This window comes from Lynx canadensis, chromosome A2, assembly GCF_007474595.2.
Source record: "Lynx canadensis isolate LIC74 chromosome A2, mLynCan4.pri.v2, whole genome shotgun sequence".
In the NCBI taxonomy this organism is placed as follows: domain Eukaryota; kingdom Metazoa; phylum Chordata; class Mammalia; order Carnivora; family Felidae; genus Lynx; species Lynx canadensis.
This window is the reverse complement of record NC_044304.2, coordinates 29724432-29739018: the sequence shown is the minus strand read 5'-3', so window position 1 is coordinate 29739018 and position 14587 is coordinate 29724432. Positions and strand designations below refer to the sequence as shown.

At 44.1% G+C, this 14587-nt stretch overlaps 1 protein-coding gene across 2 annotated transcripts in view; it reads right to left on the bottom strand.

The window, feature by feature from the left end:
- Positions 1-14587, bottom strand: part of PTPRG (protein tyrosine phosphatase receptor type G) — a 713510-nt gene that overhangs the window by 48820 nt on the left and 650103 nt on the right. For both annotated transcript variants that reach the window (XM_030307145.1, XM_030307144.2), the window contains one exon: positions 6785-6876. In XM_030307145.1, the coding sequence (XP_030163005.1) occupies positions 6785-6876 (92 nt within the window). The remainder of the gene's footprint in view (positions 1-6784; positions 6877-14587) is intronic.

Here is a 14587-nt window from a genome sequence, read left to right as displayed (position 1 = left end):
GTTGCAGAGGTTAAGGATAATATGGATCTTAATGGAAATGTGTGATCGATCACTTTAGTATCTTAAAAATGTCTTAGAAGTAACTACCTGAGAAAGCATTTTGAGAGGACGGACAGCTAAGTTACTGCATTCTATTATGCTTAACTCTCCCAGGGTGACAATGGAGAACCATTCGATTTTGGAAAACAATTAGTGAAAAAAAAATACTGAGTCAAACCTTCCCCCTTTTTTTAAAGTTTACTTTTGAGAGAGAGAGAGAAGAAGTGCATGTCAGAGCAAGCATGAGTGGGGGAGGTGCAGAGAGAGAGAGAGAGGAGACAGAGAATCCCAAGCAGTCTCTGAGCTACCAATGCAGAGCCCAATGTGGGTTTGACTCATGACCAGTGAGATCATGACCTGAGCCAAAATCAAGAGTTGGACGGACACTCAACTGACTGAGCCACCCAGGCGCCCCAAGAGTCAACGCCCCTTTCATTCTGCACAAGTCAGAGTTCAGCCTACCTGGAAAACCAACCAACTGGCCAACAAACTAACCACTTTTCCCAAATATCATATATGGAATAGGCACTATAATTCCAATTTTCCTGATGAAAGAATTGATGACAATTCTGTAGTGACGAACATAACTTCAAAAACACTTCTGGGGCACATGGGTGGTTCAGTTGGTTAAGTGACCGACTCTTGATCTTGGCTCAGGTCATGATCGTGGTTCATGGGGTGGAGCCCTGAGTTGGGCTCTGTGTTGTTAGCATGGAGCCTGCTTAGGATTCTCTCTTTCCCTCTCTCTCTGCCTCTCCCCTGCTCTCTTTCTCCTAAAATAAATACACTTAAAAAAAAAAAACACTTCCTTAATTTCTTTCATGTTGGATACTCTTGCATTAGAGGAGTTTTTGTTGTTTTTTATTAATGTTTAAAAAAATTTTTTTTAAATGTTTTTATTTATTTTTGAGACAGAGAGAGACAGAGCATGAGCTGGGGAGAGGCAGATAGAGAGGGAGACACAGAATCAGAAGCAGGCTCCAGGCTCTGAGCTGTCAGCACAGAGCCTGATGTGGGACTCGAACTCACAGACCATGAGATCATAACCTGAGCTGAAGTCAGATGCTCAACCGACTGAGCCACCCAGGCGCCCATTTTTTATTAATGTTTGAGAGAGAGCAGGTGCGCGCTTGTGCATGTGGGAGAAGGGCAGAGAGAGGGAGAGATTGCCAAGCAGGGTCTGTGCTCAGTACAGAGCCTGACAAGCGGCTCAATCTCACAAACTGTGAGATCATGACCTGAGCTGAAATGAAGAGTCAGACACTTAACCCATTAGGCCACCCAGGCACCCCTAGAGGAGTGCTTTCTAATGCTAACCCACCTTAGCCACCATATTCACATTCTGTAGCATTTCCACGTTGTACAGAAGTCCAGGGGAGATCAGGAAAAAATGCCTTCATCCTTACGAGACTATCTTTGCTATGTTAAATCAGAAGAACACACTAAAGATTCTAAACTCCTAAAATTTCAATGAGATGAGTATAATAACTCAGAATTCTTCAAAAAGTCCTATAAATGGCTATCTCCCAGGGATGATTATCAATTAGCAAAGCTTTCCTTAACCATTTGCCTATTTTGTAATACTTCTCACAAAGTTAGTGTAACTTAGTGATCCCACTTATGCTTTGGGATTTAAAGGCCAGAACTGTTTGTTTATGAATTTTAACCACAGCAGATTCATCCAAAAGTTTGAATCTATTTGTGAATTTCTCCCCAAGTCATTAAAACACACAGGCCTCTTTTTGCACAGGGAGTGGAGGTATTGGTGGGTGGAGTGTCTTTTTCGTAGGAAGAAAATAGAAATGACTACAGGACAAAAGTGCAGATGAGTTTTTGATATGGAAGAAACTTCAGCAAAATAATGAAACCGTTCAGGGAGATGAAGGAGAACTTAATGGAGAAGCAAATGGTCAGTGCTGGTGAAAGAAGATAAGGATCAAGAGCTCAGAAAAACTACACGTGAATATTTGAAAAGGCCTTGATTTCATGAAGCAACATCCAAATGAGGAGCCTGAAGTCTTGAGAGATCAGAACTGTCAGAAGAACATGCCAACAGGCCAACGGGGGCGGAGCCTTTTCTAGGCATCTGTCCTTTGAAGCCACACAGCAGATTCCAATGCTAACTCCAATGCATTCCAATGCTAACTCTGTGTAACCTTGAGCGAATTAAGTGTCTCTGAGCCTCAGTTTCCTCATCTCTAAGGGAAGGATATCAATGGCACTGGTCTCTCTAGGATTGCAGTGAAAATAAACCATGTCGTCAGTAAATGCTCAATACACGTTACATGATGATGATTTAAAAACATTTTTTTTTAAAGTTTATTCATTTTTTTGAGAAACAGAGAGAGACAGAACAAGAGTGGGGGAGGGGCAGAGAGAGAGGGAGACACAGAATTCGAAGCAGGCTCCAGGCTCTGAGCTGTCAGCACAGTGCCGGATGCGGGGCTCGAACTCACTGACCATGAGATCACAACCTGAGCTGAAGTCGGGACCCTTAACTGACTGAGCCACCCAGGCGCCCCATGTGATGATGGTTTCTTAAAGAGGTTCAATGTAAAGGAAGTTCTAGGAGCAGACCTCATTCCATAGTCTACAGTGCTGACCCACAAGTTTTATTTTGTAACAGTTTGGTGCCTGATGACTTTTCAATCGTACCCTGTGGCACACGTTTTTAACCAGTATAATGGCTCAATGGCTCAGTTTACTATAGTGTTTGCCTGGAAATAAATAAATAAGTAAACAAATAAATAAATTTAAGTTTATTTAGAGAAAGAGTGTGAGTGGGAGAGGGGCGGGGGGGGGGGGGGCACAGAGAGAGAGAGAGAGAGAGAGAGAGAGAGAGAGAGAGAGAGAATCCCAAGCAGGCTCCATGCTGTCAGCCCTCAGGCCAACAAGGGCTCGAGCTTACGAACCATGAGATCATGACCTGAGCTGAAATGAAGAGTTGATCGCTGAACCTACTGAGCTACCCAGGTGCCCCTGGAAATACTGGAAAAACCAGTACCTGGAAAATATCTGAAAAACTAATTTTTTAAATAATCAGTTATAGGACATAAGGAGTTCAGGTGATAAAGTTCGTAAATCAGAGGGCCAGTAGTCCTGTTATTAGGTTTTGAACAAGAAGAAAATCTAACAGGTCTACTGGGGGAGAACAAACATTCCATATGAGTTCTATAAATATCCTACTATTTTTGGAAACATGAACGATGAGATAATTCCTAGGGTAAATCATTCGGAATGACCCCATGGGAGTCTCCACTAGGGAAAAGTTGGGTTGAAAGCTTCATCAGAGTGAAAATAACTCACGAATTTGTTAAAAACTGCGTTTTTCTTACATTGAATTTCTTACGCAGGACACAGTTGTATGCTAATAACCAGAAGAAACCATAAGAATAAACAGAATAATGGATTGTTAACGTGCATCATAAATTACAAAATATTTTACAAATATAACTACTCAACGGAACAGTGGGGGTTTTGTTTAAGGAAAATTAGAGAATGTGATTAACTTAAAAACTCTTTCAAGAAAGGTTATGTAAAATAACTCTTTCCCAGTTAAGGGAGACAGACACGTGTTGATCTGTATTGGCATGTGCCCAGGGAAGGCTGTGTGGTCTGTGAAAACAGAAAGACTGGTCTCACTCTCGGGTTCTCCAGGTCCTTGACCATCACACCGCCCTGCAGATTTAAACTAATTCATTTGTACAGAGGTGTTCCAGCTCCTCAAGGATGCGTTTCCTATGTCAAGTGAGGTACCACTGAACTCCATGGATTTCTCAACCAGTGGAGAATCTGAAGCAATTTTCATCCCATGTACTTACACTACCAGTATGAATCAGGAAAAACTCCCAGTTAAAAAACGCCCTCAGGTTCTGAGTACAGAAGTGCCCCCTCATCCGAGGTTTGTTACCTGCCGTCGGCCGTGGTCCAGAAGCAGGTGATCCTTCTCCTGAGGTCTGGTTAGAAGGACAGTAGTAGCGGAATGCGAGGTCATTCACCTCGCTTCGTCTCGTCACACAGGTATTTTATCAGCTCACACCATCACAAGGACGGTGAGTAGTGCAGAGTATTTTGAGAGAGACCGCCTAACCCTTATTACAGTGTATTGTGATAGCTGTCCTATTTTATTATCAGTTACTATTGTTCATCTCTTCCTATGCCTGATTTATAAATTAAACTTTATCACAGTTATGTATGTGTAGGAAAAAACAGTATATATACGGTTTGAGGAGATCTGCAGTTCCGGGCATCCACTGGGAGTTGCAGGGCGTATACCCCATGGTGAAGGGGGGCAGGGGGACTACTCTATTTACCTTGGTGACTCAACAGGTAGCTGGGAAACGAGGCAGAAAACTCTCGAAAGCCTTTCCGGTGCGAAACACCTTACCCAGAGGTGTGGCAAGGCAGGCACGACTGATGGCATTTTGTGAGGCTTCCGGTGAACGGAACATCAAGTCCAAGGCAAAGAGCAAGGCGTGGCAGACCACACCCAGTGGGCGTGGTTCAGTGTTTGGGACCATCTTAACCTGAGTACCATGCAAATGCTCACTCTCCAAGGCTCCTGGGATGAATAATACCATAGTTTGGGAAGGAAAGCTTCAACAACGGATGTTTCTGGCTTATAGTGTCCAAAATGCTTTTACAACATAGTATCTCGTGCGATTTTTACCACTGCCTCAAGTGCAAGGAGATCAAGTATCCTGTTCACTTTACAGATTTCTGGGAATTAAGGCTCACAGAGGTCAATGCACTGACCAAAGGTTTCATGGTGGAGGCAGCGGGGGGGACTGTAGATTTTCTGATTCCCTATCCAGTGAGAAAAGAAAATAAAAACTGAAGAACAGCCCCAAGAAGTATCTCACGATTTAGCCTTTTAAAACAGAATTTCGGGGCGCCTGGGTGGCTCAGTGGGTTGAACGTCCGACTTCAGCACAGGTCGTGATCTCATGGTTCGTGAGTTCAAGCCCCACATCAGGCTCTGTGCTGACAGCTCAGAGCCTGGAACCTGCTTTGGATTCTGTGTCTCCCCCTCTCTCTGCCCCTCCCCCACTCATGCTCTGTCTCTCTCTCTCTCTCAAAAATGAGTAACAAACATTAAAAAAATTTTTAAAACAGATTTCAACCGCACAGCTACCCAACGGCTGTGTTTGTCAGATGAAAATCAGTTCACAGGGAGAGAGGCTCCTAGGAGTTTTCCAGAGTTCAACACGTACTCTAGGTGATGCAAGAGGAAAATGATTATATACATACCAGTGCACAAATCCCGTGGTGTCAACAAAACTACTTACTCCATGCAAGTGGAAGACTAAGGCTTGCTGTCTGCTGCTTCTCCTCTCAAAGGCAAGAGTGCAATTTCCTCCATCGAGACCCAAGGGTGACGGTCAGTCAAGAAAGGAACGTGACACAACACCTGTCCTGTTTGTCTAGGAATTGTTTAGCAGCCATGAAATAACCCAGTCGGAACTTAACCAGAGACTCTTCTGCTACCCCTTGTTTCTGTGTGACAAGCTTTAGGGACAGAAGCTGACCAGAATGGAGAAAATACGGCCAAGCCCAACAATAGCTAATGACTTAACATACATGGACACATAAAGGTCCAATTAAATCCCCAACCATAACTGCACCTCGTGAAGATTTTTAAACAACAGAAGCATTCCTTGGTACCGAGAGAATGACTGTACCTCTGAGCTTCGCAGATAGAGCCTTTCAAGAACCTGAAGAAAGGTCTGCTGGCGTTAATTCACTTATTCATTCATTCAGAGAGTTAAAGAATGCTTACTATATGCCAGCTATTATTCTCACCCCAAGGAGACATCCACTTGCCTTTATGAAGCTCTCAGTGTAGGTGGAAGAGACAATGCACCAACAAGGGCAATACCTGGGCTATTTGACGGTGAAGACCATTCTGGAGAAAGAGGGGAGCTGCAGGCGTGTGGGACACTACTACAAGCAGTGCCTCAGTTTACAAAGATATAACGTCAGGAGGATGGATGTCTGAGAGATCTAAAGACAGATATTCACAAGGACGTAATGAAACCCAGAGTAAGAGAGTTCAAATCTGGCAAAAAGGAAGGGACACCAGATAAACACGGTGGGAGCCATCTCCAATTCCCACGTCTCCTCTGTTACAACGAACCGGCTCCTGACCTCCTCAAGGTTTATGTCATTTGCTAGGATTTACTCCAGTGCATTCCACCAGTCCCTACCCCTCACGCTGACTGAGCGTTTCACCTTTTCACCTGAGGACAAATGAAATACGTCCTGGACCAAGAACGTATCCCTAGACTTCCACCCCAAATCTTAAGCACCCAAACTGCCAACGCTAAGATTAAGTATTTTCAGAGTAAGGAATCTTAGGAGAAAACGCAAGAGAAATGTATCAACAAATTGTGATTAAAAAACAAACAAAAAACGTAAGCACAAATTGCCTATCAAAATGAAACTCAGTCCAAGTGGCTCGCCAGTATCTCTGCTCTCCCTTTTGTCTACTGTTACTTCCCCTCCCTGCACGGGAGTCTATTCTGTGGATTAACTCCTAGGTATTCGTTCCTCTTAAAGGGGACTTCCATCACGCCGCAGATACGTAAAGAAGCAAAGATTTCATTAAAGCACCCTGAGTTAAGGATCTCTTAGGGCAAGCTTTAAAAGGCTATGAAAATAATATTTTGTCATGGCTGTCACACACAAGTACAAGCAGAAGAGAAAAACAATTAGCCTTTTGGAAATAAGAGGGTGTCTTACTTACCCGGAATAGGAATGATAGGGATACTTTCATTGGGGACCACCCGAGGTGAATTGCTATCTTCCACATAGAAATGAGCTGTCTGAAAACATTTTCTGTGTAGGGAAGAGAAAAACATGCAAACAGTGAGACCAGAGAAAATACACTTTGAGTTCATTTTTCAATTCTTCTTTCACAGATTTCAGCAGCTTTAAATATCACACAGCACTGAGTGCAAACCCATGGAAAAGTAACAAGATTTAAGGACAACATTCAGTCTATTGGAAGAACCCCCGATAGATGCAGAATATTTACTTTTTATTGTACCAGATCTACCCTGATAGTCAAAAGGCAAAGTCTCAGTGGTGAACCACTCAAATACATGAGAACTTGGCATTAATGTCGTAAACCTGCTGCACAAACTGTTTGGATTACCCCCAAATATTTCTGAGTTTGACCTGTTACAGAAGAGTAATTTGGTATTCGAAACCTCTAGCACCAAGTTCAAAACCAAACCTCGAACCCTCCCGAATGCAGTCATCAAACAGCCCAAGTACACAATAGCACCACATTGTTAGTGCTTAGCAAAGGCCCCCCAAAGCTGCAGTCAGCGCTGTAAGAGGGTCAGAGGGCTTTAAGGGGGCAAGCACTCACTATCCGAGGTCCCTGCCAGACCACCTCAGAGGGAAAAACCTGCAGCTCTTAGGTGCCACCTGCCTGTTTTCGCTTTTATTTTACCTGTACTTCAGGCAAAGCAGGGAGCAAACACTGGTCATCATAGGACAGGCAGTGAACAGAAAAGCCATCGGCAGCTTACTCAGCCTCTGCCTACTGATTCTGGCTGGCCCTCGGCTTTCCAGCGTCCACGTCACCGCTCATTGCGGCCCTAATGAGCTGCCGGAAGCACAGGCTGAATATTTAATGAGGCTGCTCAGCGTGAATGGCTATTGTGACCAGAGAAGGGTCCCTGTTCATCTGGCGGAGGGGCTTCACAATAGCTGGCCCTGCTGCTGGGTCTTTTAGCCAAGCAGGCGGCATCCTTCTGGTGCTCGGTGTCCCTGGGATCCAGCCCGCTCCTCTGGCGCCTCGCACCAAGCCCTGTTTATACACACCACAGCTTTGCTTTTCCTGGGGGCTGCATTCCAATCGCTAGAGTTAAGTCAACTTTTCTTCAGAGTTGTCTCTGCTCATCTAATCCAAAGTATCCTGGGACGATTCTGTTGGGCACAGCATTTTTCTTTAAGCAGTGCCTGTTTCCAGACGGAAAGAAGCTCTAACCAATTGTACATTTGGGCACTGTTCTAGAAGCAATCTGGATGGCTGTTCCACGCCATTAGGGGGTTCTGAACATAAGTCACTCCTACTCGGCACATGTCTTGCAGGACTGCTCTTGCAGAAGGCTGAAACAATGATTTTTTTTTTCTATGACTTGCCGGCATTTGTACCAGAAATAATAAAACAAGTTTCCATTATGCATCGTTAGCTGCCTTTACTTAAATTTGGAAAGAATGCCAGTCAGTTTGATTTCAGCTACGTGGATATGAAACGAACAAAGTATTTTAGGGCTCTAGTAATAACTGAATCTTCTACTGAAGGTGAAAATGATGGAAACCCATGTGAAAAAAAAAAAACAACACATGATTTTCTTGTCTGAGGGAGTAGCTTCTTTCTGTTTCTAAATTAGTCATCAAGTTTTCTAGTCTTGGATTCCTCCCTCTCCCAAATTTGCAGATTTCCAGAAGGCAGCGTTAAAGTTAAACAAAGGTGACAGACTTCAGCAATGAGATAGAACCTTAACGACCCAGTGTCCTAGCTGAAAAAAACCTGCTTTTGTTGAGATACTGGACCATTCAAGTATTACTAGCCCCAAGAAGTGCTAACACTGAAACAAATGACATTCAATTTACCAGGTCAGACTTCAACTAGAAACACACACACACACACACACACACACACACACACACACACACGCCAAATAAGTCTCCTGTTTTAAGACATAATTACCATACCTATTCAACTACTAACATACAAAGCTATTAGTAGAAAGAACTGTTATCGGCCAAGGGACTGTTCAAGCCAAGTGACTTAGAAAGGAAAAACTATATTGTAGATTCTTTTTCTAGAAGAAGGCAGGCAGACTGTTCACTCACTGTTACATGCGGCTCCACATTCTCTTTGGGAAAAATAAATAAATAAATAAATGAAAGCAGCGTGTACTGAAGCACATCACACCCTAGTGCCCCATGTGCTGTTTATAATGGATTTTCCCTGGAGCAAAATAACCCCGTGATTATCAGACACAAGCACAGCCCTGCGGATGAAGGTCAGAAACCTGGGAGACATAGGTCTTCACATCTAAGTACCTTGATGCACGTCATACATTCTTTCTTCCCACACAGGAACTTGGGGGGGGGGGCGCGTAACTACCTACAGACCTTCGGGGAAATGCCTTCCCTTAGAATAATGGTTTCAGCAGACTGAGCAAACATTTATTCAGCACCTACTGCACAGTGTGGCGCGTGCAGATAATGCCTTCTCTGCAATAGAAGCTCTGCAATAAAGCTCTCTTGCCTAGAAGCTTTAAAACCACTTCCTTAAGCCCGGCTAAGCATTCGAAGTACATACATAATACATGATGTCAGCAGAAAAATTAGGAAATACACATGAACAAAAGGGAAAGAAATCAATTAAAATGACTCCACATCCTCCGCCTAGGGATCATTACTATTATCCTTTTGGGGTACAGCCTTCCATGCTTTTCCTCTTATTACTGTCCCTTGATCATCGGTGGTGAGGGGCCAGGGCAGTCTGACCAACAAGACAGACAAGGTGCCTCGTTCTCAGGGTGAAAATCTGCAACTAACAAGTAAACAAGTGATTTCAAACAGTCCAGGGCGATGAAGAAGGTAAAACAGGATGAGGTGCCACTGGGGTGGCGACCTGCCTGAAGAAGATTAGCCTTGGGAAGCCGTAGGGGAAGACTTTCTAGGCAGATCAAGTAGCTGGAGCCATACAACGGAGTGAGCTTGCATGTTGTAGGAACTGAATGGAAACCAGAGGTAAGAGCAGGGAAGGGCGGTAAGAGGAAAGGGCGGGGGACGAGTGGGCAAGAGCAGATCATACCTGACCCAAGACCGCAAGCTTCACTGGCATCTTTGGAAAATGGAAAGCTAACAAAGGGCTTTAGTCAGTGGAGGGGCACCGTCCGACCTGCCTCCTTCCAGGTGCTCGTTTGGGCTGCTATGTGATGGGTGGGGAATAGGGCAGCAAGAATGGGGTGGGGAGATCCCTGAGGGGCTACATCTCACTCAAATACAGACGCACAGGCCGTTTTCTCTTTTGTCCGTAACAAAAAATCAATCATACTGTACCTGACTCTTTTATAACAAATAGGAATTAATAAACTCATTAATGCTTGCTTCATCCTCCATTTTATGGATGAACCACATGGTTAGAGATTTAGTCCCTTAATCACTAATTACCGGAGGTCTACTTTCAGTGAGGGACTGATTCAGGTTCTAGTATAGTGTCAACTTTTCACTACCATTGACCACACTGGTGTGAATTCTGTTTGTGTACAAATCATACACTGTGGGTTTAATGATGAAGAAAAGCAGTCGGTTCAGGGTCAACATCACATGACATTGTATCTTAACTCACTCCTTTCAGAGAAGTCCCATGAGAGACTGTTTTTGGCCTTTAGTAGTGTCCAGGGATAAACAAGTAAAGGTAGGGATTTTGAAAAGGAAGGAAAAGAAACTCAAATTTTAATGCCTCTTAAATGTTTCAACTGCGATGTGTTCGAAGAGTCAGTACTGTCTCTAGTTTTGGAGAATGGAGATAAAATTTCTGAAAATGCTCACGTGTGTCCCTGTGCATGCAATTTCCAATTTCTGGGCAGGTCCAATTCACTCTAAAAATGCCTCCCTGAATCAAAGATTGTGGATCAGAAAGGGCCATTTTCTAAAAGTATGATTTCTTCACAATGAATACTGGTTTATGCAAATACCTTAAAAAAGGGAAAACAATGAAGTGGACCATGTTTGGAATGAAAAATATATTTACAAGTTTAATTACCACTTATAGTATGCTGGGTCCTCACCATATACCTTATATTCTTACCTTTCCCCCTTTTTTCTTCCCTTCCATGCTGCACACTCCCCCTCCCCACCCCCATAACTAAAATGCACCCTTTAAGGAAGTGACGATAGATTTTTTTTTTTTCATTGACCTGACTGGCTTAATAATGATTCAAATTAGGTAACTTCTGCTTCCCCTAATCTACTTTGCAACATATATTCTCCTGAAACATAGATTCCCCAGTTTAGGTACACCTCAGCTTTGGGGGGGGGGGGGGGGTCCTTAAATCAGTCAGTCTCTTTCTCTCTCAGATGCATGCATGTGTGTGCGTGTGTGTGTATGCACACACGCACACACACGCACACCAGTAAGGTTTCAATCAAGTGATGGTTATCAATGAACAGTACATATGTATCTCTTTGGTTTGGGAAGCTTTTTTAAAAAAAGTTTATTTATTTTGAGAGAGACGGGGGCGGGGAGAGAAAGAACAAGCAGGAGTGGGGCAGGGGCGGAGAGAAGGGAGAGAGAGAATCCCAAGCAGGCTCTGAGCCATCAGCTTGGAACCTGACACGAGGTTCGATCTCATGAACTGTGAGATCACGACCTGAGCCGAAATCAAGAGTTGAGTGTTTAACCAACTGAGCCACCCACATGCCCCATGGTTTGGGGAGCTTTTAAAGCACCCATGCTGGATGAGCCCCACTCCTACTGATTCCAGCTGAACAGTTCCAGGGTGCGGCAAAGTCCTGTGTCATCTAGAAGAACCACCCCGCCCCATGGAGGCTGGTATGCAGTGCCCCCAGTTAAGAAGCACTGTGATACAGGGAAAATGGTTCCAGACCCTCCAGTGCTCTAAGAAAGCCACTGAAGAAATAAAATAATCTCAAACGGCACGTACCATACAAGGGACCATAAAAGTAAGCCTAGAATTTACAGGGTCCCAGATGGGCTAAAAAACTGTAGTTAAGAATTCAAGGATGTTAACATAATCCTCTCAAATACAGAAAAAATAAACTGTATTTCACATACTTAAATAAGAATCTGAAAGGTCTTCTGCTCCATTTCTGTTGGAACCTCAGTTCTCAGAAATAGGCTGGCATTTCTCGAAGGTGGAGTGGAGTGTTCTGCCATCCATACTGAGGAAGTGTTTTCTCAGATCACAGATTTCTCAAATTCAAGTTTCTCCTCCTAAAGCTACTCTTCAAACCACCTTTGTGGGCTGCTCTGCTTATCTGCCAGCAAATTAAATTGTCATTTTTCTCATGCAACTGAATTGGTCAATATTTACTTCTAAGTTCACGGATGTTCTGACGTCCTGATTCCAAGCATCTGCCGCTTGCACAAATCTGAAAACCACGGAGTCAGATGGCTCTCTAAAACTCATCGCAATGAAGAAATAGCAAGATAGAACTACATCAAGCATTCACTGAATGCTTCTAGAGGGGAGCAAGGAAGAGACATCCCAGCTGGCAGGAAGGCAGTTTTTCCTCAGGTCCAACTCAATGGGCCCATGGGCCAGAATGCAAACAGAAGGGGAGATGTGCGTTTGCTGGTCCCTGAGTGTGAAGCACTCCTTTTGTGCCATGTTCACCGAGAAAGTACTTCTCCACACTGCCTGACAGTCTACTGTTTAAACGTTTACATTTTTCATACAACACCTCTCCTAAATCCAAGCCCGGTATTTCTGGTGCTTGACCGAAGATGGCCAACCTATTAGATATACGTGCATCTCATGGAAAGTTCTCAGTAGCAACATGCCAACACGCTTTCTTTATCACTCTCCATTCACTCATCCATTTTTAGAAAACTAATGTGGGCTCTAAAATTTTAAGATTTCTAGGAAAGCCTTGACGGGAAGTCAGGAGGGTAGTGGGTGATATCCTCTCTAGTAGCCGATCAAATCGATACGGATGCTGGCGAGCAGCTCCCTTGGCCTCAAGCCCAACCCATGATCTGTGTGGTCCGGGCCGGTATGGTGCCTGAGGCCTTGTGGTAGGAAGGCACATGGATGGATCAGTCAAACTTGTAAGAAGCCCACGGACATGTTAAGTGCACAGTCATGAACATTTGGTCTTTGACTAAAATTTCTGAAAATAACCTCTCGTCCTTTTAGATAGGGGAGATACTTCGAAGAGAGAGGCTTTTTCAAAAACCAAGAATTCCGTGCTTGAAAAAGCACTGCGCGGGGTGCCTCGGTGGCTCAGTCGGTTGAGCGACCGACTTTGGCTCAGGTCATGATCTCATGGTTTGTGAGTTCGAGCCCCATGTCACCCCATGTCAGCTCTGTGCGGACAGCTTGGAGCCTGCTTCTGATTCTGCGTCTCCCTCCCTCTCTCTCTGCCCTCCCCCATTCATGCTCTTTCTCTGTCTCAGAAATAAACATTAAAAAAAAATTAAAAAAAAAAAAAAGGAAAAGCACTGCGCATGTCACAGCGCATGATCTAGTCAGGAGGCGGTAAATATTGACCACGATCAGTAAGCCATCAATGTCAATTCTCTGAGCTCCCCGCTGCAGTGCGCACACACTTGCCAGCACATGGCAGGCCTAGTATTTAATTGGTTCTCCTGACTAATGAGAGAGACAGACAGACAGACACACGCGCACACACATACCCGGATGTCAGCTGCGCTGACGGTACTGTGTCAGTATCAATAATCACTCAAGTTACAGAGACTTACTATTCAAATAAAATGCAGGAAACTAGGAAGATGAGGGAGAAATCTCTAGACTGGCCATTCTCCCACCCCGTGTCCTTCCAGGAATACGGACACCCCCTTAACACGGAACACCCGTTAGGATCAGAGTTCTACAGAAAAGCTTTCCTCTCTGTTGCTCCCCATTTTCCAGGTACTTGCAAAGGTAATCTTTGCTATCTGTGTTCTTACTTCCGTCTCTTCCTGCCCCTCTGACAAGGATCTGGGAAGAATTTAGGTGATGGATACTTTTCAGAAGCAAAGATGCTGACCTTAAGTCCAGAAAGCAGGAAGGTCTGGAACCCCACTCAGCACCACTGTATACCGAAAGGGGTCCTCCAAAGACACCATCTCCAGCCCTGCTTACAGAAGCGGAGGTTCCTGAGATGTACAGACATCTGGGTCAAAACGTACATCCCTTTTGACAAGCCTGAGAGGTCCCCTTGTTCTTATCCAGGGTCTCTGGCTTATTACAACAACACCGCCCTCCAAATCACGACCGCTGGGGCCCACGCAAGGGCAGGATCACAACACCACCTCTGGAGTCCCACAGAAACCTCAGATGACCAAATAACCAAATGATGTGTGCGGACCAGAAACCCAGTCACTGTCTTTCAATTAAACTCAATGGTTTTATAATCATATCAGGGTGACAAGGGGTTTGTCAGCAGTGTGCAGCTCAAAATGCTAATTGCAGGGAAGAATGGGCAGTTGGCTGAACTGCTGTTGAATATTCATTAAGCAATCTTAACTGATTTATATACTGCCCTCATTTAAATTTAGTGCCATGCCTGCTAATAATCCCATTTGTTTTCATGTCGTGGAGTACAGAAATCACATTAATATTTACTTTTGTGTACGGATCCATCGTAGTAAACAATGTATGAATCAAGAGCCACTTATAAATAGAAAGTTGAAAACATTCATGTGCCTTCAAAGAAGATGATTGAGAGCTGTGTTAAAAAGATGTGGGTTGATTTATTAGGGCAAAATGTTTCTAGAAATTCAAGTGACAAAGACAACAATAGAAGGAAAAGGCTGTGGGTGTTGTCG